Raw genomic sequence first — 21,994 nt, forward strand, 5'->3', positions numbered from 1 at the left:
CAAATGCTAATTCTGTAATATACTTGTAGTAAACTTTGGGGGAATGGACTGGCTTGTATGATAAAATCCATTTCCATGTTTCACAGCTGGGGTAAAAGAGTCACTGTGGCTGAAAATGTGTTGTTTTAATTACCCTGGCACCTTTTAAAGCTTGAACTGCAGCTGGACTCCTAGTCCAGAACTTGCCACCTGCTGTATCTGTTCTTCCTTCTACAAGCCATTGTTCCCTTTGATTGCTCCTCCTCTACAAATGGAGAGAACACTGATCTGTGATGTACTTTTATTGCTTATCAGCATTGTAGACATGCTCAGGAAATTATTAGCAGTCTCCAAGAATCTTCCCCCTGCCCAATCACTTTATTGACATAAGTGCCTTTCTCCTGGCTTCCATTGTACTGAAGGAAGATGCTGAGAGCCAGCTCTGAAATTCAGCTGTGCGTTTCCAGTTGCTGACCTCCTGGTCTAAGCCTGGGCCTCACTAAACCTATTGGCTTTATCTTGGAAAATACACGTGTGCTGCTGTTCCTCATTCCTCTTCCCCAAGCCACGAAAGAGTCATCAAGAGACAGGCCCTGTGGCTCCAGCAGACAGACGGGACAGAATGCTCACGTTGACATTTAATTCAGATCACAATAGCATGTTAAAACTGCAATACAGACAACCACACTACGTGTACAAATGGGCATAGCAAAAAAAAAATTGATGTAAGAAAGCCTCCCTCCCTCCCTCCAGTCCTGTTGCCTTTGGCTGTGTGTCATACCAGAGCTGCCCATGGGGATTCCTGAATTTGGCTTTGCTGACTGGCCAACTGTCCTGGGCTCAGTAGCAGGTCCAGAAATGAAAGCTAGAGAGTTCTGAACTGAACCTCAGCCTGACTAGAAAAAAACCTCTGAAATTTTGTGTCATTTGCATACCTGCAAACGACAATGCTAGGGGCTCAGGTTGGTGTTTCAAGAATGCCTTCAAGTGTCTAGCAAACCCCTTTGGGTCAGAGAACTCCACAAAGCAATTTGCATTTTTTTTCCAAAGAATGGAACATGAATGGAACACACTACCTGCTACCCGCTTCCAGATCATGTATACCAAAAGAATGACATCTGGGGCAAGCTAATTTTAAGCTACCTTAGGCTAGGCTAATGAATAATCAACATCTTAAAACCGACTAAATAATTCGTTAAGCGTGGAGTGGGAGGAGTTAGGGCGGGCTCAGTCTGTGATGAGGAAGGGTGCCGATTGGCCCCTTCCTCCGGACTGACAATCAGAGGGCCCAATCGGCAGGCGCAAAGCGCCTGCCGATTGGTACCTCTGATTACCCGCCCACCCGCGGCCAACAGAGCAACTGTGAGTTGCTCCGAGTTGCGAAGCGCCTCCGACGTGTCAGGCCGCTGGCCAGGGAGCTGCTGCGAGCTGCGCACAGCGCGGCTCGCAGTTGCTCTCTGCACGCCGCCCTCCAGACTCGCCGCCACGAGATCGCCGGGCCCAGAAGAGGAGCCGCACTCGCCACCGGAGGCCCCAACATCGGCGGCAGCACCATCACCACGCCCGGCCGAGGAGCCGCAATTCCCGTCGCCCGTACCCCGAATGCCACTGCCCCCAGAGACACGAACGCCCGCTGCGGCGCCCACACGCACTGGCTTTGTGCCCTCAGGTAAGCTGCGCTACGCCCACGTGGTCCAGGACTCACGGCTAGAGCCCGCTGTATTTATACTACAGCGGGCCTATTTTCTAGTATTTAAATACTTCAGAAACACTCTCACAGTGCTGCTGACATCTCCAGTATGGAGTGATGGTTGGATCTCAGTGGCCAAAGTCCCTTTGCTTCCATGGGGCTTAAGCAATGGTGATATAGGGGCTGGAACAGCCTCTGTTACTGCTGGCCCTTGGTCCCTGCTTAATCCCCTTCCGATAAATGCATCAGTAGGTTTGCACAGGTGCAAGTCTCCAAGCCTCCATGCGCCAGTAGTGTGCTCCTAGCTACCTTTTGGGTTCTGCTGATCAATGGCATGTTCAAAGAACAGCAGATAGTGGAGCTGGAGACCTTTTGTAGAGGTCACTGCCCATCTTTGTCAAATTTAGTCACGGCTGTTACATTTTGTCTGTAGGGGCACGGTCCAGGGAAAAGTCTTGCCAGATGATGCTGTGGCATTGTCATCCCAAGGTTTTCTTGCTGACCTTCCTTGGCAGTGATGAAGAGAGGCTGGAAGGCCATGAATCTGTTCTGCAGAAACAAAGCCCCTTCCTAAGCAAATGTCATCCCAAAGCTTGATGCAGATAAACAGCCAATCTAGGCCTGGAGTTACATAACAGTGCAAAACTTTGACTGTCCAGTGTCCCTGGTGTGATCCACTTTGTTTTTATCTCGCACCAGAATTGCCTGGTTGCCGTACTGCGAATACCACGTGCTGCAACTCCGTCTTAAATATGTGCCCGGTGGCAGGGTCTCCAGTTGCTGCTGTTGCTGTTGCCAGATCAGCAATGAGGTGTCTTTGTAGCGGAGGCGGGCATAGCCCTCCAAGAAAGCTTTTTCTGCAAGAGGTGGCTGACCACTCATCCCTACAGTTGTGGCTTGCTCTAAGAATGCCAGGGAAGCCTGGCCTCCATTATTCCCAGAAGCATCCAGAAGGACTGAAAGCAGAGTGTTTGGGTTCTCAGCTGAAAGGGTACCTGGCACACCCAGCAAGAGTGATGTGAAAGACACTTGCCAAAATTCAGCCCATGTGGTGTGTCAGATGTGGTGTGCATAATGAGGAGCATCCCAGCAGTTGGGTCACCTTTCCTGAGCATTAACATGCAGGACCACAGGGAACCCCACTGGCACCAAAATGTTTAGGATCTTATTTCATCCTGCTAATTCCTCCATCTTTGGACCTGAAAATCCTACAGATCCACCCAAAGAGGCTTTGTGTCTGAAGACGATACAGCTTGCTGGACCATGATGAATATTCCTAAAGAGGCTTTCTCTCCATCGCCTCCTTCCTTGCAGCTCCTGTTTCCAGGTATCCCATCAATTTTGCCTTCCTTTTTACAGCCCTATGCTGCTTCTCTCTTCCTCCTGGTCCTGCAGAGACAAGACAACGTGGTTGTTGTTGTTGTTATTACTTGACTCATTGCCCGCTATTCTCATTTCTGACTCTTGAGGGGTTACAGATTTGTCCAAAATTAAAACCCCATTAAAACACCATTAAAACCATACTGGACATAACAATATACATATCAGACTCCAACAATAAAAACTGTAATGGAGAAACCCCTCTAATCCCTCCAAGAGCTAATATAGGAGTGCAAGGAGGAACGCAGCTCTCCAATAAGCGTATGCTCTGAACACTGGGGGGGGGGGGGAGCCGTCAAATCTTCCTTGTCACACTGGCCTCAGCCATAAACTTGGCTCCGCTTTGCACCATTATGTCAATAAAGGTGTCTTGAATCTTGAGACAAGAGAACATGAATGGGAAACCAGGCCCTCCCTACTCCTCCTACCTTCTTTAGGATGCCAAAGGAAGAGGGATCTGAAGACTGCCTGCCAGTCTTGGCTTGCCTGAGCTGGGATCAACATATGACTTGGAGGGCAGGGGCTCCCAGGAGTGGGATGCTACCTTCCTGTCCACAGAATGTCATGGATGAATGCAGCTGCCATTGTATCCATGACACGTGGCACATCTTTCCTTCTCACTGGTGCTGGCTGAGACTGGGACAAAGAGCAGAGACAAATCAGGGTCGAGTTTGAGAACTCAGAGAACGGAGATGTATTTAGAAAGCAGCTCAAACATTTCATGGCAGATTAAAGGAAGACACTGTACCCACAACCCCAACTCCCAGGGTCAAAAGAGATGAGGTACAGCCCTTGCTGGACCATACCACTTTGCACTGCTGGTGTGCATGGGGGTAAATCATCCTTTTGAATGTGTCCTGCAGATGCAAGCCAGCACTGCTCCACAGAAGCAATTAGGCCAAGTCTCTTCTCCCTAGCTTCCCAAGGGCATTTTTGACGTGGGACACATCTTGTCGCAGACGTGACATCTGTAGCCCCGGCCAAGGGATCGTGCCAGAAGAGGCTGGGGCAGCTGTATGGCACATGGCCGGCTGGGGCAATGCCCTTGTGGGAAGAGGCCAGGCCACCACCATGCTGCCTGAGGAGGCCTGGTCTGTTGCAGGGCAATGCCATGGCTAGGCGGGCCCCTGTCAGAGGCCAGGGGATCTTGCAAAGTGGCACAGATGTCCGGTGGGTCAGCACCGCCACAAAGGTGAGGAGATGGGGGGGGGGAAGCACGGAGTCTGGTGGTGGGGAGGCCTCTGGGGGCCGGGCCGGAGGCCTTGCAGCTCCTGCAGCACCAGCACAGGCCAGGGAGGCCAAGGCCCACCTGGAAGGAGGCAGGACTCTTGTCTGTGCATGTGTGTGTGTGTGTCTGGTGGGGGGGCGGGAGTAGGGAAAGGAGAGAGGAGGGGGACGTGGGGAGGGAAGAGGTTTGTGTGCGTGCGAGGGAGAGGGAGAGGGCACGGACAGCCTGGGTGTCACTACTTTTATTTGCATGCTGAGAAGCTTTCAAGCACGAAATCCTTATCTCTGCAGTCTGAACGCAGGCTGCCTGCCCAGTCTGCACCTACTCAGAGGCCCTCTTATCACTGAAGACCTGCCCACCCCCAGCCCGGCCTGCCCCTTCCCGCCCCTCGAGCCTGCTGCCCAGGCGCGTCTTCCTTCGGGCACAGGTCCCCCCGTGGACCCCGCCTCCCCTGGCCCACCGAAGGGCACGGAGCAGCCTCCCAGGCCCGGCCCCTTGCCGCCCTCCCTCCCGCCCGCCCGCCCGCCGGCCGGCCGGGCCGGGGCTTCGGGCACCGCCAAGGGCCGCAGCCTCACGCCAGCCCCGCCGCCCCGTCCCGAGCAGAGGCCCTGCGCGCCCCGCTCGCCCCCTCGCTTCTCCGCCGAGGCCACTGCCCAGCCAGCGCCGCCCACGCCCGCCCGCCCGCCCGCCGCCGGGGCTCCCGCAGGAGGCAGAGCGCGCCCCGCTCACCGCCGTTGCTCCGCCGCGTCTCCAGGAGGAGGAGCGGCCGGCGAGACGCGCGGGCACGCGCCCTCCCCCCGCCTCCCCCCGCCTCGCCTCGCCTCGCCTGGGGGGGGGGGAGTGTCCGTCCGAGGCCGGGGCCGGGGCCGGGGCTGGGCTGTTGCTGGCGGGGGACGAACCGTGCGCGCCCCCGGCTGCCCGTCCCTTGAAGCGCTTCAGCTGCGCTTTTCTCTCCAGGCTGTTGGCAACCCGCATTTGAATGTACGGCAGCGCGCTCCTCGTCGGGCGGTCTCGCAATGCTTCAGTGGCCGAGGCCTCTTCCCCGGCCGCAGACAGGCGTGGCCCGAGAAAAGCAAGGCAAGGAAAATTGTCCGGAGCTTATAAGGCACACTTTCTCTTCTTTCTTGCACCTGAGTAAACATTCTTCAGGATGTTTCAGGAAACCCCAGAAGTGGCTCGATTGGGAAGCACAGTTGTGGATACACCCATGAATGCCCCCCACCTCTAGGCCCCACACTGGACGTTTGGGGATGGGGGTGGGTGGGTCGACATGACCATATGGTCATATCACAGATGGATGTTGAACAGATTTTAAAGATATATTAAAATCAATTAAGTCCCACCCATTCAGGAAACCCTTCGAGAGCTGTCAAAAAACCCTCTTTCTCAAAGCCTGCTATAAGGGTTCAGGTTTACTCCACCAAACTTGGTGTTAAGAACAGAACACCAGAAGAGAACCTCCTGGATCTGCTCAGAGGTCCATCTAGACCAGCATCCTATCTCACAAAGTGGCCAACCAGTTCCACTGGATAGCCAATGACAGGACTTGGAGGCCAAGGCCTTCCCCTGATGTTGCCTCCTGGCTCCGTGATTTAGAGAATTAGTGCCCCTGAATGTGGAGGTTCCTCTCAGCCACCATGGCTAGTAGCCATTGATACACTTGCCCTCCAATAATCTCTCTAATTCTCCTTTAAAACTTTATCCCTGTACACATCACTATTCTGTGTAAAGTAATAGTTCCTCTTGTTTGTGTTACAACTGTTTAACTGTCATGGCTTACCCTAAAAAATCATGAAAATTGTAATTTGATAAACTTCTTCATTCCAGAACTACCTTTCCAGGGTCTCTTGAAGAAACTGGAGTTTGAAATTGCTTAAAGCTTCCACATCACAAAGCAGCAAGGACCAGCTTGGAGGTGGGAGGAAAAGGGCAACCTCAGTGATGGCCCCCAAAGGTTCCCATGCACCCAAGAGCGATGATAGAAGGTTTCTGGAAGTCATCTCCCAAAGTCCCTCTTCTCCAGGGCTCTGGACAAATCCTTGTGGCTGAGCCTAATGCCTATCCAGATGAGATGAGAATCAGCCAAGATTAACTCCCCTGGATGGGAGGGGCTGAGCCAGCCTCAGTAGAAGAAAGGAGCTGAAAATGCCACTCCTAGATGGCACATTTTGTGGCTTGGCAGAGGAGGGACAGCTGAGATGGGTTTTTATTTGGCTTTGTGGTCAGCTTAGGGAGGGCTTCTTTCAGTGAGGCAAACCAGCATCCTACAAAGGGCCAGGATCACCTCTGTGACATGGTTGCATTCCACGGAGAGGAGCCCTGCAGGCTGAAATAGCTGCCTTCATCCCACCATGATACTCATCTGCAAAGTAGTTACTCTAATTGGGGGAACATTCATAGTTGAGAAGGGAGTTGAGAACCAATCTCATCTTTAACTGCTCCTATTAAATAAAAGAGTAAGGCCAACTGGGGAGGAGTTAGGGCGGGCCCTGTCCAGGATAAAAGAGGGCCCAATCAGGAGCCGTGAAGCGGCTCCTGTTTGGGCCCTCCGAGTGTCCATCCAGGGCCTAGCAGCCAATGGGGAGGCACGCAAAGCGCCTTCCTATTGGCCCCTTACCAGGACAGACTAAAATTCCATTCACCCAGCCCAGTCTGGCTGCCAGTCTGCTCCTGACCACCGCAGGGAGAGGAGGTCAGTAGGGCTGCCAAGAGGGGTGAGAACAGAGGCTTGGACAGGCTGCGCTTGCCCTTTTCGTCCCAAGGCTGTCCTGACTGTCATGTCCAACTGCAAATTACCTCAGAATCCTGACAGAGCTGGAAGGAGGCTGCAGAGTGCGCTCCCTCCCCCCTTCAAGCCCTTGACTGAGGGAAGGAGGCCTTTCCAAGAGCAACGCAGGGGAACTTGAGGGCCTTCCTTTGTGGGGGGGGGACTTTCCCCTTCTGCCAAACAGTTGGCTGACAGGGAGGACACAGAAAAGCCCCTTCTCACTTAAAATACTGCTCTGGCCGGAGGTTAGACACAGCAACTCTTTGCAACTCTCTGCAGATTTGAGGGCACTGCACAGCATTATTCTGCAGAGGAAACTGGCTCTTTTGTCTCCTGTTTCATCCGCACAACAACCCTGTTTAGTAGGCCTCAAGTCTTTCAATTCAACAACAACCTGTGTGGGAAGCCTTAAATGTTTCTTCTCTACCACAACCCTGTCCAAAGAAGCCCTTTCTGCCTGGGGAGCTGATCTTTATACTCTGCAGGTGAGTTGTAATTCCAGGAGCTCTCCAGGCCACACCTGTAGGTTGGCTACCCCTGGGTTGTAAATATTCCTGGAGGTTTGGAGGTGGGACTTCAAAATCATACAATGCCTCAGAGTCCAGCCTTCAAAGGAGCCATTTTTGCCTGCAGTTGGTAGGGAGTGGTGCAGGAGTGTCCCTCCTGGCCTATGGGTTATGGCCAGCCCTTACCAGCAACTGTTTGTATTCTGGGGCTCAGACAAGCAGACCAGCATCAGTCCTGTGAGTCTGGAAAGTGCAGGAAGATCTAAATAAATATTTACAGCCTGAAACTGTAAATAGAGAACAAGTAAATGTCTGGAGACACATAGTAACTGAAATGACTTATTGGCCTGGCAAATAACCTTGGCCTGGCAAATTAAAAAAACAGTATAAAAAACCTTACTAAGGTTAAGACTGCTGTGCACAGAGAGTCTTCCTCTTAGGGTTGCCAGCTTCCCTGTGAGGCTCGCTACCCCACCTCCCTCATGTGGAGTCTGCTATGGGGAGAGAAAAGGAAGATGATTGGAAAATGCTTTGAGACACCTGAGGCCTGCTGGGTCACTGTGGCCCATTCCCAGTTCTCTCCGTTCTCTCACAACCCCACATACCTCACAGGTTGGCTATTGTGGAGAGACAAATGGAAAAGGTGTTTGTAAACCGCTTTGAGACTCCTTTGGGGAGTAAGCAATAGGGTACAAAAATCCGTTCTTCTAGGAGCAACGATGAAAGAAGCATGTGGGCACATAACATTTTACCAACAGTGAAAACATGGGAGACAGAAGGAACAGGGTGGACACCTGGGTACTGTGACTACCCCATGTGTATTAGGGCAGAGGGGAATTTCGGTGAATGTGGCCTAATTCACACAAGAAGGGAAATGACGCAGAACTGGGAGGAATTGGTTGCCATGTAATCTTCCCCTAAGAAGAGTCTCCAGTCTGATTTTCCCTTCACATATCTGAGGACATGGCTCTAGAAAGCTCATCTGTAACTACTATGCCAAAATTCCCAAAGGTCAGTCATCTCCCACACTCAATGAACATTCCACACCACCGGTTCTTGATACCCATATCTCCACACCCATGCCCTCATTTGCCACCATGCCACCACAACTTCCCACACAATACACACATTCAACCCCATGTCCTTGCAGACTGGACAACTCCTCCCCTTCCTCTTCCCACTGCCAAGCTCTAGCGCCCGTTGTATTCTTGGAGACAACGGGCTTTGCCCCTAGTTTGATATATTGGAGCAATCCAAATAGTTTATCCTGTTTAATATTTTCCTCTACTATTCAGTAAACATTTGTTGTTCACCTCCATTGGTATTTTGTCTGTCTAGTCGAATAACTAGGAAAAGATGTTTTTTCTTTATCACATAAGTAATTATAGCCTTGGCCTCGCACTTTAGAGAACACACAGCTTACACACTTCCAGTCCCTCATTCAAAGACCCTTTTGACTTCATTGTGGCCAGTAGGGGTTTCAAGCACCCATAGGAGAGACCAGTGAGGGGGAGATAGGTGTCCTAGTTCCTGACCTGTGATTTTCGTCTTCGTTGAGGTTGTCTTATTTCTTTATGCTCCCGGATCTCCCGCTGAGTGGTGGCACCTCCCTGGATCCTCTCGACAGTCCCCCTCCCATCCCCTCCTTGCATTTTAAAGGGTAATTCCGTGGCCATTCCCTTATCTCCTCGCCCAAGGCTGGCCTCGCTGGCAGCACAGTCTAAAGACCAGATGTCCGTATGGGCTGTTTTGCCACCTTTTAGGTCAGAGAGTATTATTGCCTTTTCCCATGTGAATCCATGTTCCTGCCAAAAGCTACCTCTATGCCCCCCTCCACAAGCCAAGGTATATGTTTGATGCAAGCCCCCTTCCCGGCATCTCTGTCAAGATTCCTGCCTAAGAGCTTATGCGATGTGCTGATTCCTGTCCTGAATCTCCAATTAAAGACTTTTACTTAAAGCTTCAGCCTGAACCCCGAGCGTGAGGTCTGTGGTGCCAATCTGCTGGGTCTCAACTGACTGATTCCTGACAAATTGACAGACACCCTAATTTCTCCCTGTTAATCCTTGGACATTGAGTGCTTCGCCAAGCATGGCTGTGGCACCAGTAAAGGACTCAGGGGTTTCCCATTCCATCAAGGAATTACAGAAGAGAGCCATGGCTCCAACACTGAGCCCAGTGGACATCGCCCCAATCAGAGTTGTGCCCAGCAGACACCGTCCCAACTGGGGGCGGTGGGGCCACGGGAGGACTCCCAGTGGCCAGTAGGTCCTGTCAGTGGAGGCCCCTGGAGGTCTTGGGTGAGCAGCCACCCTCAGCCCTATTCGCTTCCCGGGCAAAAGGGGTGTGGGACCTTTTACCCCATCCCCTGATCAGGGAGGCTCTGGCCTGGATTGGACAAGCCCTCAACTACAAATGTTAGCCACCGAGCCAATGGCTCCCGGCTTGATTGGTGACAGGGATTTGCTATGGCCGGGGCAAGGTGACAGGACCTCGGTGTCGCTGGGGCGCGAGGCACCGGGGATATCTGACGAGATGGAAGACCTGCTCAGAGCAAGCAACTTCCCGAGGAAGCACTGACCGTAGATCTTCAGTAGGGACCTAAACCAAATGTTCCGGCACATGGAGGAGCAGATGGAGGAAATTTGGCACCTCTGGGGAAAGGTAATAGACCTGCATAAACTGCACTGGGTGCACCTCTGCATCAAGGAGGTTGAGGCCAAGCGGAGAGAGGCTCACCCTGGAGGAAAATGCAATTGTGCTTGACTAGGAATCCGATGTGGTCGCAGAGAAGGCGGCCTCCACAGTCACCCAGACTTAGAGGTTTCCCGAAGAGCCCATGGGGGGGGGGGCAGGAAAAGGATAAAAACATGCCTGCAATAATGTCCCAGTGTCCAGGAGATTCGGAGGCGTGGGGTCTGGCCATGACAGGAGTCCAGTGCTGAGAGCTATTCCCTTTGGGAGGGGGGGCTGCTGCGGATCCATGGAATCCAACCGACACTCATGGAACTGTGACTTCGAGGATGATCTGAGGGGCACCGGAGAGGGAGAATGGCACCTACCAGATTACCTGGTTTCAAGGACCAGAGCCATCCCCCCTTCAGCCGCCATGGATGGGCCAGCCGCATTCACCGCTGCCACCCCTCTACATGGAGCTACCCACCATGTGTCCAGGGGAATTGTCAAATAGGGATAGAGTTTGAATATGACTCTGTGTTGCTGGTGCTTTTGTGGATCCCAATAATCTGCATCTTAACAGATCCAGCCTGTCTGTAATGTTCTTTTGATCCTGTAGGGGTAAAGCTGGGAAAGAGGTTAACAAGTCTTTTTCAACTGAGTTTGCAAGAGAAGGACACTTGGAAATGTGAGAGTTTACTGGGGATTCACACAGTTCTATCAAATCAGGATGAGAGGTATTAACAAAAGTATTCTTGTCTGTGAAGTTACCATCTGGCAGAGCTTTTGATTGTTGAAATTTGAAACCAAAGAAGTTTGTATTTGTAATGGCACGTACTGGAATAATTCCTCTAGAATTAAGGAAGGGCTTCTTCCTTAGGAGTAATGATGGAATTTTAGAACTAGCAAATGAGAGTAGAATTCTCTGTGTTTGATTGGGCTGATTGAGTAGTTCTATAGAATTCAAGTCAATAAATCCAATTTGGTTTCCAAAGAGGGCTTTAAGATGCCGTTTAGCCAAGTTTTTAGTTCCCCAGAAAAGTAGATGTCCATTATACCGACCTATAAGGCTAACTGTATGAGGCTGGAGTACTAAATGATAGAATTGTCCTGATTCTTGGTTTGATGTATCTAGTAGCCTGGAAGGGATTCCATCAATGAGTGGACATACAGGTTTGGTTTGGTGTAGTGGTTAGGAGTGCGGACCTCTAATCTGGCATGCTGGGTTCAATTCTGCACTCCCCCACATGCAACCAGCTGGGTGACCTTGGGCTCACCATGGCACTGATAAAACTGTTCTGACCGAGCAGTGATATCAGGGCTCTCTCAGCCTCACCCACCCCACAGGGTGTCTGTTGTGGAGAGGGGACAGGGAAGGTGACTGTAAGACGCTTTGAGCCTCCTTCAGGAAGACAAAAGCAGCATATAAGAACCAACTCCTCCTCTTCAAACAAGGCCCCAGGTCTCTCAACTCCAGAGGTGGGTAGGAAGGGGCCCGGGAAGGAGCAGTGTAATGAACTCCTAGTTCCTGACCCACGATTTTCATCTTCTTTGAGGTTGCCTTATTTCTTTATGCTCCCGGATCTCCCACTGAGTCGTGGCACCTCCCTGGGTCCTCTCAGCAGTCCCCCTCCCATCTCCTCCTTTCAAAGGCTCATCCTGTGGCCATTCCCTTATCTCCTTGCCCAAGGCTGGCCTCGCTGGCAGCACAGTCTAAAGACCAGATGTCTGGATGGGCTGTTTTGGCATCTTTTAGGTCAGAGAGTCAGAGCAATAGCCTTTTCCCGTGTGAATCCATGTTCCTGCCAAAAGCTACCTCTATGCTTCCCTCCACAAGCCAAGGTATATATTCTATGCAAGCCCCCTTCCCAGCGTCTCTGGCAAGATTCCCGTCTAAGAGCTTATGCGATGTGCTGATCCCTGTCCTGATTCTCTTTTTAGAGCCAGGTCCAGCCCTCTTCCCAGGTTCCCAGGTGCACCCTCCCCGTAGTGCAGAGCCCCCTTGTTCCCTATTATCATCAAAGAGAGCATGAAAATCAAGACACTGTAATTCGAAGAAGATAAAAAAAATCCAACGCTTACTGGTCAGCCAAGCCCACAGGCTTGAGATAATGAGCAAATAACACAGCTTAGCTCTTAACAAGCTCTCAGCCTCTGCCGCTCCCCACGCTAGGCCAGACATGGCACTGCACCTCCCCCCGCCCCGCCAGCTGACAGGACTAATTGCACCCCCACCCTTGACATTTAGCAAGACTTGTGGCATGGGCAAGGCAGCCGTGACATGCTGCTGCCCCAAGATTGGCCCTCTCCCTCACAGGTCCTGATTTTTCAGGGTAGTATCAGTGGAAGCCTTTAACCAAACTGGGTGCTTCCATGTATGCGGCATCTACCCACTCCAGTTCTGCTGTAGGAAAGTCCTACAGCTGTCTATGGTGAAGGCTGGAGTCCAAGATCTGATCCACTTCAATGTGTGTGTTCCTCCACTGTTTCAGGAATGGGCACCTCGGTGGCTGAGTGGCAGGCACCTAGGAGTGGGACACATTTCGGCAAGCCAAGCCAAGGTGGGACACAGGATGCACATTAATGTAATTTTGGGGAAGCTGCTTTTCAGTGGCTACTTTATCATCCTTTTGATGGTGACACAGCAGTCACTTCTAGACTTGATTTCTGTAACTCACTCTATATGGGCCACAGGAAATTACTGCAAAATGCGGCTGCCAAGGTTCTCAAACACCACAGAGAGTCTATACAAGAGCAGATCTGCGACAGCTGCATTGGCTTCAAATCGAATTCCGGATACAGTCCGTTTTGGCACTTACCTTCAAGGCCTTACGCGGTCCAGGCCCTGCAAATCTGAGGGAATGCCTTTCTGAATATGTTCCCCAGAGAGCGTTACGATCAAGCAGTACCCACCAACTGAAGATTCCTGGCCCTAAAGAAATATATTTGACCTTAACCAGTGACCCCCATTTGGCCTTAGCCAGCGTTTCCACATTAGGATACCTAATTTCAGCCTCGCTTGGACTTTGGATGATGTGAGTTGGCACTTTACTTTCTGCATTAGAGCTTCCCTCCCCTCTTTTTCCAGGCTGTAATTCATCATTTCATTTCCGCATTGAAGTCGGAAGGAGACAGCCTCCCAGAATGCTTTGCTCCCTTTCCCATTGCAAAAGGGTTCTTTCCCATGGGAGAATGATGCCTGCTTGTACCTTTTAATTGTACCCCTTCATTCCACATTCCCTTGCCGCCCCCCCCCGTGTTGTTTTTTTAAAAAATAATTATTGCATTACAATGCTGCCAAATGGTTGCTGTGTATGTGTGACTGAGGACTGCCCCTCTCAGCCGCTTCTTCAATGCGGGGAGGGTGGGTGGAGGGTGGCTGGAGACCCTGGGATTGCCTCACCGTCCCTTTTGTGTGACACTCCTTGATGCTGCATGGGGCAGGTATCAGAGTGCCAAGGTCCCCTTGCTTTTTCTACCCAATCTGAGTCCATACTGCATAATCTAACAGGTGCCCCATGCAGCATCAAGGAGTGTTGTGTGAAAGGGATGGTAAGCTGATCCTGGGGGTCCCAGCAACCCTCTACCCACCTGCCCTGTGCTGCAGTGGCAACCAAGAGGGGCACCCTGGGACAGTGCCCCTCCCCTCCCACAGAACGACTGCTTTGCTGGCTCCACCCAGGGTAGAGGAGGACTTTCCTATACCCCCTCCAAATGCTGCCTGCATTCCTAAAGCCTGAAATTGCTTTGAGTCAGCCTGCCCCGTGCACAGCAGGGACCTTCCTCTCTATGGGGGAAACTGCTCTCTCTATTAATGATTTTGTCCCCAGATATTCTCCCAAAAGTCTATTGCAAAATAATCCCAATTCTTCCCTACCCACCCACCCACTGGTCCTTCAGAAGCCAGCTGCAGGCTCACCTGCCTTCTTCAATCCTCCAGGGACAAAGAAAAAAGTCTTGCTTGTTACAACATGGCAGCACAATAACCTTGTTTATTAAAAATAAAACTTGGGGGAGACGGTGGAGGCAAGGGAACATGGGATTAAGGAGTGCTGTTGGGGGGGGGGAAGAGATGTAGGGCATATGGAAGTGGGGAGCACCTGAACAACTTTCCCATGGGAGGGGAAGGAAAAGAAAGGGGAGGGAGGACAGTGATGAGGAAAGGGGCGGGCACCATGAAAAACTGAATGGACATATTTCCACACTGAACAGCCCTGAAATAGCCCTCATTAGAGCCTGCTTTAAAAAGTGAAAACTGGATTTTTGAGGATTCCTTTGCTGTGGGGCAAGTGAGGGGGCAGTTTGGGTCTGTGCCTGGTCTGCATCTGAAAAGATGAATTTCAGAGTGGAAAGGGACAAAAAACTCAACCCTTTATAAATGCAAATCCAAATTATATCCCTAGTGTGGAAACGGTCCTGGTAGAACAAGCACCCCGAGAACAACAGAGCCCTGGTAGAATTTCCTATGTTCTGCAGGGCCTGTAGGATGGAGCTCTTATGCTAGGTCTATGGCTGAGGCCAACTAAAATCAGAAGCACAATTACTGTGCATCCCTCCTCTCCTCTCCCCTTTCACTCTGACTCCTCCAGCTTGGTCCCCTGTTAATGAAGAAAGCCACTAAGATCAAATAATTGGCAGCAGGCAAAGAAATTAATTTTAGAATTTAATCTTGAACGCTTTGTGTGTGTGTGTGTGTGTGTGTGTGTATTTTATTCTGTAAATGTTATATACCTTGTTGATCAATATCGTGAGACGGCCAATCCAAGAGGGGCAGTATATACCGTATTTGCCGGCGTATAAGACGACTTTCCCCCCCTGAAAAACATGCCTCCAAGTGGGGGGGGGGATCATCTTATACGCCGGGTGCACTTCAGTTGGGATAGACATAGCTGCCCATAATGGCCTCCCGATGCTCGCCCGGTGCCCATAGCTTAAGATGACCAGAATTAAGGGACGCCGAGGTGGCGGCAGCGGCAGTGGCGGCGCTCCCCCCCCACTGGGCTCACCAACTCTGCTGCTGTCTTGTGAACTCCTCCCGGCTCGGAACTCGCTGGGCCCACCAAACCTGTGCCTGCGTGCACGCCCCACCTCGCCACGGCAGCGACGGGCCCTCCCTCCCACAAAATACTCTGAAGCAGGAGGGGGGAAAGAGAGAGAGCTCCTGACGGGCCAGCTGGGTGAGCCAGTTGCAAAGGAGTGGAAAGGAGGAGGATGCTGGGGGGGGGAGGTGCTAGCCTCTGCTCCCCTCCCTTCCCTTGGTGTTTTGAAGCCGCCCCCATTCAGGAAGAGAGCACACGCGGCCAGCCCGGCGCGCAGGGAATGATACTCCTTGCTCTGCCCTCCGCTCGTTTGCTCGCTCCCTCTTTGTTTGCAATTAAATAAGCAGAGGAAGCTGTTTCAGTTCAATGCACAGATGCGCTGCCTCTGAGAGAGAGAGAGAGTTACCCCTCTCCTCTCGCCTTTTTTTGGGGAAGGGAGGTAATCACTAATCCGAGCATAGTTTCTTGCTTTCTTTTCTTTTTTATGGCTCTCTCTCTTTCTCCCTCTCTCCTCTCCCCCACTTCTGATGCTCTTTTACGTTTTATTTGGTGTGTGGAAGAGGGGTTAGTCTTATACGTTGAGAATATAACAAACTCTATATTTTGAGTGGAAATGTTGGGGGGTGGTCTTATACGCCCAGTCGTCTTATACGCCAGCAAATATGGTACATCAAATAGTTATCACAGATAATAAATAAAGACCAGGGAGAAGAGGGGACTTCCAACCTGGTGATAACCATCTTCAAATACCTGAAGCCCTGTCATAGACCGTTTATGCACTGGGAACTTCACTGGCCCTTCCCCCTATCAGGAGAACAGATAGGGGATGGATAAGGTGCACCAGGCCAAATGCTTCCCCATGTGGGTGCAGGAAGACTTGGAGCAACCTGCCAAGACTAAAACTCCAGCCTGCAGCCCGGCAGGAAACCTCCAGTGCATAAACGGTCATATAGAAGATGGAGTAGGATTGTTTTCTGTTGCCCCAAAGAGTCAGACCAGAACCATTGGGTTGAAATTAATTCAAAAGAATTTCTGGCTAAACATCATGAAGATGTTCTTGACAGTCAGAGCAGTTCCTCATTGGAACAGGCTTCTTCGGGAGGTGGTGGGTTCTCCTTCTTTGGAAGTTTTTAAGCAAAGGCTAGTCAGTCATCTGACAGAAAGGCTGATTTTATGAACTTAGGTAGATTGTTAGTGGGTGGGCAGGTAGTTGTGAGTTCCTGCATTCACATTAGATGCTGCATTGTTGTGGGTGAGGAGTTGTTTGAGAGTCTGTGAAAGAAAAGGTTTACCTCCCCCCCCGCAAGCCTGGTGGCATTCTCTGGAAGGTTGTTCAAAGATTGTATTTTCCTCAGAAAGTCTGTGGTGTCTCAAACATAACTAGAAACCTTGATGGCATAGGGCCATAGAACAGAGTCCATATAGCCAGAAACCCCCATGGCGGTAGTGTTTATGCCTGAGATAATTGGGCGTCCTGGGTTGCCAGGTTTGTGGATTTTGGGTAAAAGATAAAAGGTACCTGGACACGGTTCCTTTGGTGTGTCTGAACAGATTAACAAAGCCAGAAGGATACCAAGAGAAAACCTGTTAGAAGACAGGCCCAAAAGAGAAAACAACAGAACACCACTAATGGTTACATACAGCTCTGAGCTCAAGACAGTACAATGCATCATCAGTGACCTACAACCTGTACTGGATCATGACAGTTCTCTTTCCCAAGCACTGGGGGGTAAACCGTTTCTTTCACACAGACTCAAACAACTCCTCACCCACAACAAAGCAGCATCTAATGTGAACATGGACACTGGGACTAGAGCTTGCAAGGAACTGTTAAGGTGTAGCAGGGCCCCCTGCCTCACTGACAAGCACACTGTCTTCTATAACCAATGGCACCCCACAATAGTCTAGGCTTAAGCTAAAGTCATGACACTGCTAGGGTCAGTCGAACCAAGCCAGACTCCATCTTAGAAATCTTGCTCTCTGCCTTAGGTTTGGAATGACAGCCTTTGCCTGACCCAGAGGTGCCTCTGGACTCGCATCAGCTCACCCCCCCCCCCTCATTGTATTTCTAAGTGAGTGGACTGGCTTCCTCCTGTTTGCCTAAGGGCTCCTAGGAAAATTCTTTGTCTTGCAACATTTTTTCACACTTGGCCCCTCTGCAATGGGAAATCTCTTCCCCACATCCTGCCAGCTAGACCTGATGGCTCTCTTCCTCAGAGCCATTAAAACCTTTATCCAAATCCATTTATGGCCATCCCCCTCCCCACTTGGCCAGGTATTGTCCTAATCTCTGGGGACCCTGGAAACTTCCAGCACATGAAACTTCAGAAACTTCCTGAACCTTGTCACGTAGCCCCCTTCCCAAAACCCCATAAAAACTGTGGCTTCACACAGCCACTCTGAGTGTCTTCCAACCCAGGACCTCCCACGCTGGTTCGTGCTTCTTCCTCTGACCCACCACTCCTCAGACAGGTCTTCTGAAGGCTATCAAGCCTTCCACTCTTCCTCCCCCTTCTCTATATGACTGCTTGTAGGTGTGTTAGCTATTTGTGTTTCTTTTTTGTTGTTTTCCTTTCAATAAAGTTTATATTACTATTTTACCATTTACATCTGTGTTTGCCTTGAGTTTCTATGGGTGTAATCAACCCTGGTATATATAGGCATTTCGATCCATAAACGCTAAGTTACCCCCCTCTCACAGCATTTGGGCTAATCTTCCCCACAAGCTCAAAGATACGTGTTTTAGGACACGTGTTCACGCAATTTGGGTAACAGACTATGGTGGATCATGCGGGCATTTGCCCCAGGCTTACTCGGGAGTAAAGTGGACACACAGAACTCTCCAGTAACCTGGACATAAGGGAAAAAGCCCGAGTGAACTCTTGGCATTAGTGTGTGTACGTGAATGTGCTCTTGTGTGCTTTCTAAAAGGGTGGGCCTTTCCTTTCTGATCTTTCGCTATCATTTTGCTCCTACGGGAGACTTGTTTCCTTTAAGGCTAGGAACACTGAAGCAAGGTTTTCTTAGGCTTAGACAGGCGGGTGGACGACATGCACCCAACAACACATAGGGATTAGCCAAGCATAGGAAGGTGTTAGGCAAAATTCCTCTTAGCCATAGGAAGGACCAGGAAAATCCCCCTACCACTAAAATCTGTGCAAGCAGAGTCGCTCTCTGTAGCACAAAACTGCCCTGTGAAAGCAGGCAATGAAGTTTGAGTGTCGGGAGTGGCACTGAACTTGGGCGGGCTTCGCGAAGCTCCGCAGCGCAAGTTTTGGTCATTTTCCCTGTGTTCAGGAAAGCACCAGCAATCCTAACCAAATAAAATTAGCCAAGTACCCTCAGTTTTTTGGTGGTTTTCCCGAGGATTGAGTGCGCTCTGGCAATCTCAGTTAGAAAAATCAGCCAGCTGGCAGGCTTTTGGTAGTTTTTCCCCTGAACTGAGAGAGCCCAGGCCATCTTGGTTAAAACTACCCGCACCCGTGAGAGTGTAACTCTACGGGTTCCTCTCCCTCTCTCCTCCGCTTCTTAAGAGACTAGTTGCGGCAGACCCTAAGCTCATTCCTCTGTGCTTGCTTGCTCCAGCTGCAGGAAGCCAGAAAAACCGTGCCCCAGTCCCTGAAAGTTGAGGAATGGCATCCCAGTTGGAATTTGCCAGCATGGTTGCCCGCAAGGAATTGGCTGACAAGCTCACAATTTGGGTAGCCAAGCGTGGCGGCCAGAACCCCTGGCGCCCAGGAGTTTTCAAAGGCCCTAACCCCTTAAAAACCCTCACCGAAGCCTTCCAAAGATGGTGTGACACCCGGAGATTCGGGAGCAGCAGTAAGGACTCTTATGCCACTTGGGGTTTGTTTATGGCCCTCCAGGACAGTGTAGCTCAGATCACTGAGCGGCAGCACACCCTGGAGGAAAGGGACGAACTGCTCTCCAAGAAAGATACTGAGCGGCAGCACGCCCTGGAGGAAAGGGACGAACTGCTCTCCAAGAAAGATACTGAGCGGCAGCACACCCTGGAGGAAAGGGACGAACTGCTCTCCAAGAAAGATACTGAGCGGCAGCGTGCCCTGGAGGAAAGGGATAGACTGCTTGCTGAGAAGGACAGCCTTCTGACAGAACAGCTTGAACAAAGGGAGGCTCAGCTGACTGACCTCCTTGAACAGTGTGAATCTCACATTCTCCATCTCAGCGATGAGGTCGGGAATCGGAGAAGTGAGCACTTGAGTGCACAGGTGGAGAAAGCTCACCAGCTTCAAACCATCCAGGAGCTGGAGAGCCAGCTCAAAGCCACAGGGCAGAGAGCTGAGTCAGCAAAAGCTCATATTCTCGAGCTAGAAAAAGAACTAGTTAAGATCAAGGGAGCTGCACAGTTCCTAGTGGAGAACAATATGGCCAAACATGCACAAGTCAATTATGACGTATGCCACAGGGAAGTAGAAGCCCTGAAAAAGAGATTAGGGAGTCAGAATGCCCTGATCTTTGTCATTTGCCCTAATGGCCTTCCCAGTCTGCCAAGTTTGGTTCCGTCTGAGCCCTTGCCAGAGGAGGCTGTTAGCAGTCTACCAGTAAACCCTGACTGGGTAAATCTGGCCCCTGCAAACCCAGTCCAAACTGAATTGGTTCAGCGGACCACCCAGGGTGACCCCGTGGAGCAACAAGAGATCAGGAAGACCCTAGCTTGGAAACCGCATGAGGTTAAAGTAGTAGCAGACTGGCTTGGACCTCTAGACAAGGACGCCGGAGTACAGTGGCTTTCATTGGTTTATTACCAGCACACTGATGCCACTGCGGAGGACTTGTGCCGGCTAGCGCGACTTTGCATGTCAGGGTCTGACCTGGCTGTCTTGAACTCGGCAGTTGCATTTGGAGGGCTGAACATGCTTCCGCGTCTAGAGTGGGTCCGAGAGGTCCCCAGAATACTTTGGCCAGATCAGTCTCTCACTGACTTGTTTTACACAAGCAAGCAGGGAGCAGACAAAAGTGCAGAGGTTTATGTCTGCAGAAAGCAGTTCTTAGGGCTGATTTCGAAGCGTGTGAGGGCAGACCACAATGGTGTCCCTCAGAATAACATCCCTGAGTTCAAGGAAGACATCCTAAAAGGACTCAATGCCCCGTCCCAAATCATGTTAGGCCCCATTGAACTGGCTGACCTGAGTTGGGACGTCCTTGCCAGCAATCTTAGGCAAGTCTCTGATGTTCTCAGGAGAACTGGCTCCCTGCTCCCCACAGCAGGGAAGGGGAGACAGGCAGCACAAGAGCCTGTTCAGGCAGTCACTGATGCCATCTTTGACCCCCATTTGAAACCTAGAAAGAACAGGAGAAGCATCAGCTTTAGAGCCAGGAAGAACCCCTTTGGCCAAAGTGCAGAGTCTTCTCTTGGCATCCAGGCTGCTGCTCCGCCAACCCCTCATGGGAGCCCTCAGCAGGCAGTTCCCTCAGCCCAGAAACAGTCTCAGCCCCCAGAAACTTCCCTTCGGAAGTGCTTGTGGGCTAGACTCAGGAAAGCCGGACTGGACATGGCCCAGTTCCACAAGCAGCCTCTGGACAAGCTGGTCTTAGCATATGGGAGACTCTCCCTCAACCAGGCAGAGTTCCCACAGCCACCTTCCCCTGCCCAAAACAGGGATAAGCCACAGAGTGCTTTTCCTTCTAGTAACTTCCCCCAGAACAATCTCAAACCTAATAGAGATTCTGTCCCTCAGCAGCAGAATAAAATTAGTGACCGGATTTTTCTGTGGCGGGAACTTAGAAATACTGGGGTAGACATGACCCAGTATGATAGCCAACCCACATCTGTGCTCATGTGTGCCTTTGTGAAGGCCACGAGGAAGAAGAAAACCGAAGAAACGCTCAGATCTCAGCCAGAGATGGATGCAAGAACTAGCCCCACAGAAATTTCTTCTGAATCCCCTAAGGATTGGCAGAAGGAAATAGATGAGTGCAAAATTCATAGCCAGAAACAAGATTTAGAAATCCAGCAACTTTGTAAGCAAAACCAGGAACTCCAAGAAGAGTTTTGCAGAGTCAAAACTCAGGTTGAGAAGAACAGAAGAGAAAATGCCAGTGTAATGACATGCTTGCAAAATGTACTGGATTCCCAGAGCAACACAGAAGATAGATTAGCCAGTAATCTGTTTGTGCAAAGCCCAACTTTACCTTTCTTCCCAAAAGAGAAAACATTTGGTATCTCAGTTTCCCCACCTCATAGTCAGGAAGAAAGCTTAGTCTCTGAGCATAAACAGAGTTCCAGAATCCAGGCTCACAGCATTTCTTTTAGCAAGGAAGAACTTGTAGCAAGAACTATATTATTTCTCAATTCACTCCTTGCTTCCATTCTCTCAGTGCATTGCACAAGCAAAGTCTTAGCAGACCTCAAATTGGGTGAAAGCGATCCATGCTGCTTTGCACCTCAGTTTTCCAGAACTGCTCCAGTGCCAGGGAGCTAACAGAATGATTCCCCAACATGGGTACATCTATTTTTGCATGTCAAATTTTCAAATTTTAAATTTGGCTGCAATTGATGGAACTTCCAGCTGCAGCAGCAGGAGTGCTGTTTAGCAATTCGGAATCAGGCTCTCTCTTTCCAGTTCCTATGCTAGGAACTCAGAAATTTGAACAGCCCAGTGTCATGTCTTGCTCTCTCCCCAATCACTCACTAATCTACATAACTAAAAGGATTTCCACAGCACAGGAATGAACCTTTGTTTCAAGCCCAGGGAGAAATTTTGCTTT

General features: G+C 50.7%; 1 protein-coding gene across 3 annotated transcripts; it reads right to left on the reverse strand.

The window, feature by feature from the left end:
- Positions 1–599: 599 nt before the first annotated feature.
- Positions 600–5,323, reverse strand: BRD3OS (BRD3 opposite strand). Of its 3 annotated transcripts, XM_077305037.1 has the most exons (3): positions 5,007–5,168; positions 3,478–3,685; positions 600–3,058 (listed from the first exon to the last, which is right to left on the reverse strand). In XM_077305037.1, the coding sequence occupies exon 3, from the start codon at positions 2,549–2,551 to the stop codon at positions 2,297–2,299; it is 255 nt and encodes an 84-aa protein (XP_077161152.1). In that variant the 5' UTR covers positions 2,552–3,058; positions 3,478–3,685; positions 5,007–5,168; the 3' UTR covers positions 600–2,296. The 3 variants fall into 3 exon arrangements, with proteins under 3 accessions (XP_077161152.1, XP_077161153.1, XP_077161151.1); XM_077305038.1 differs by lacking the exons at positions 3,478–3,685; positions 5,007–5,168 and adding an exon at positions 5,177–5,323; XM_077305036.1 differs by lacking the exon at positions 3,478–3,685.
- Positions 5,324–21,994: the final 16,671 nt, after the last annotated feature.

This window comes from Paroedura picta, chromosome 12, assembly GCF_049243985.1.
Source record: "Paroedura picta isolate Pp20150507F chromosome 12, Ppicta_v3.0, whole genome shotgun sequence".
Classification (NCBI taxonomy): domain Eukaryota; kingdom Metazoa; phylum Chordata; class Lepidosauria; order Squamata; family Gekkonidae; genus Paroedura; species Paroedura picta.

Excerpts from the sequence above, each read along its gene's own strand:
- BRD3OS (XM_077305038.1), bottom strand. The coding sequence starts at position 2,551 with ATGAGTGGTCAGCCACCTCTTGCAGAAAAAGCTTTCTTGGAGGGCTAT.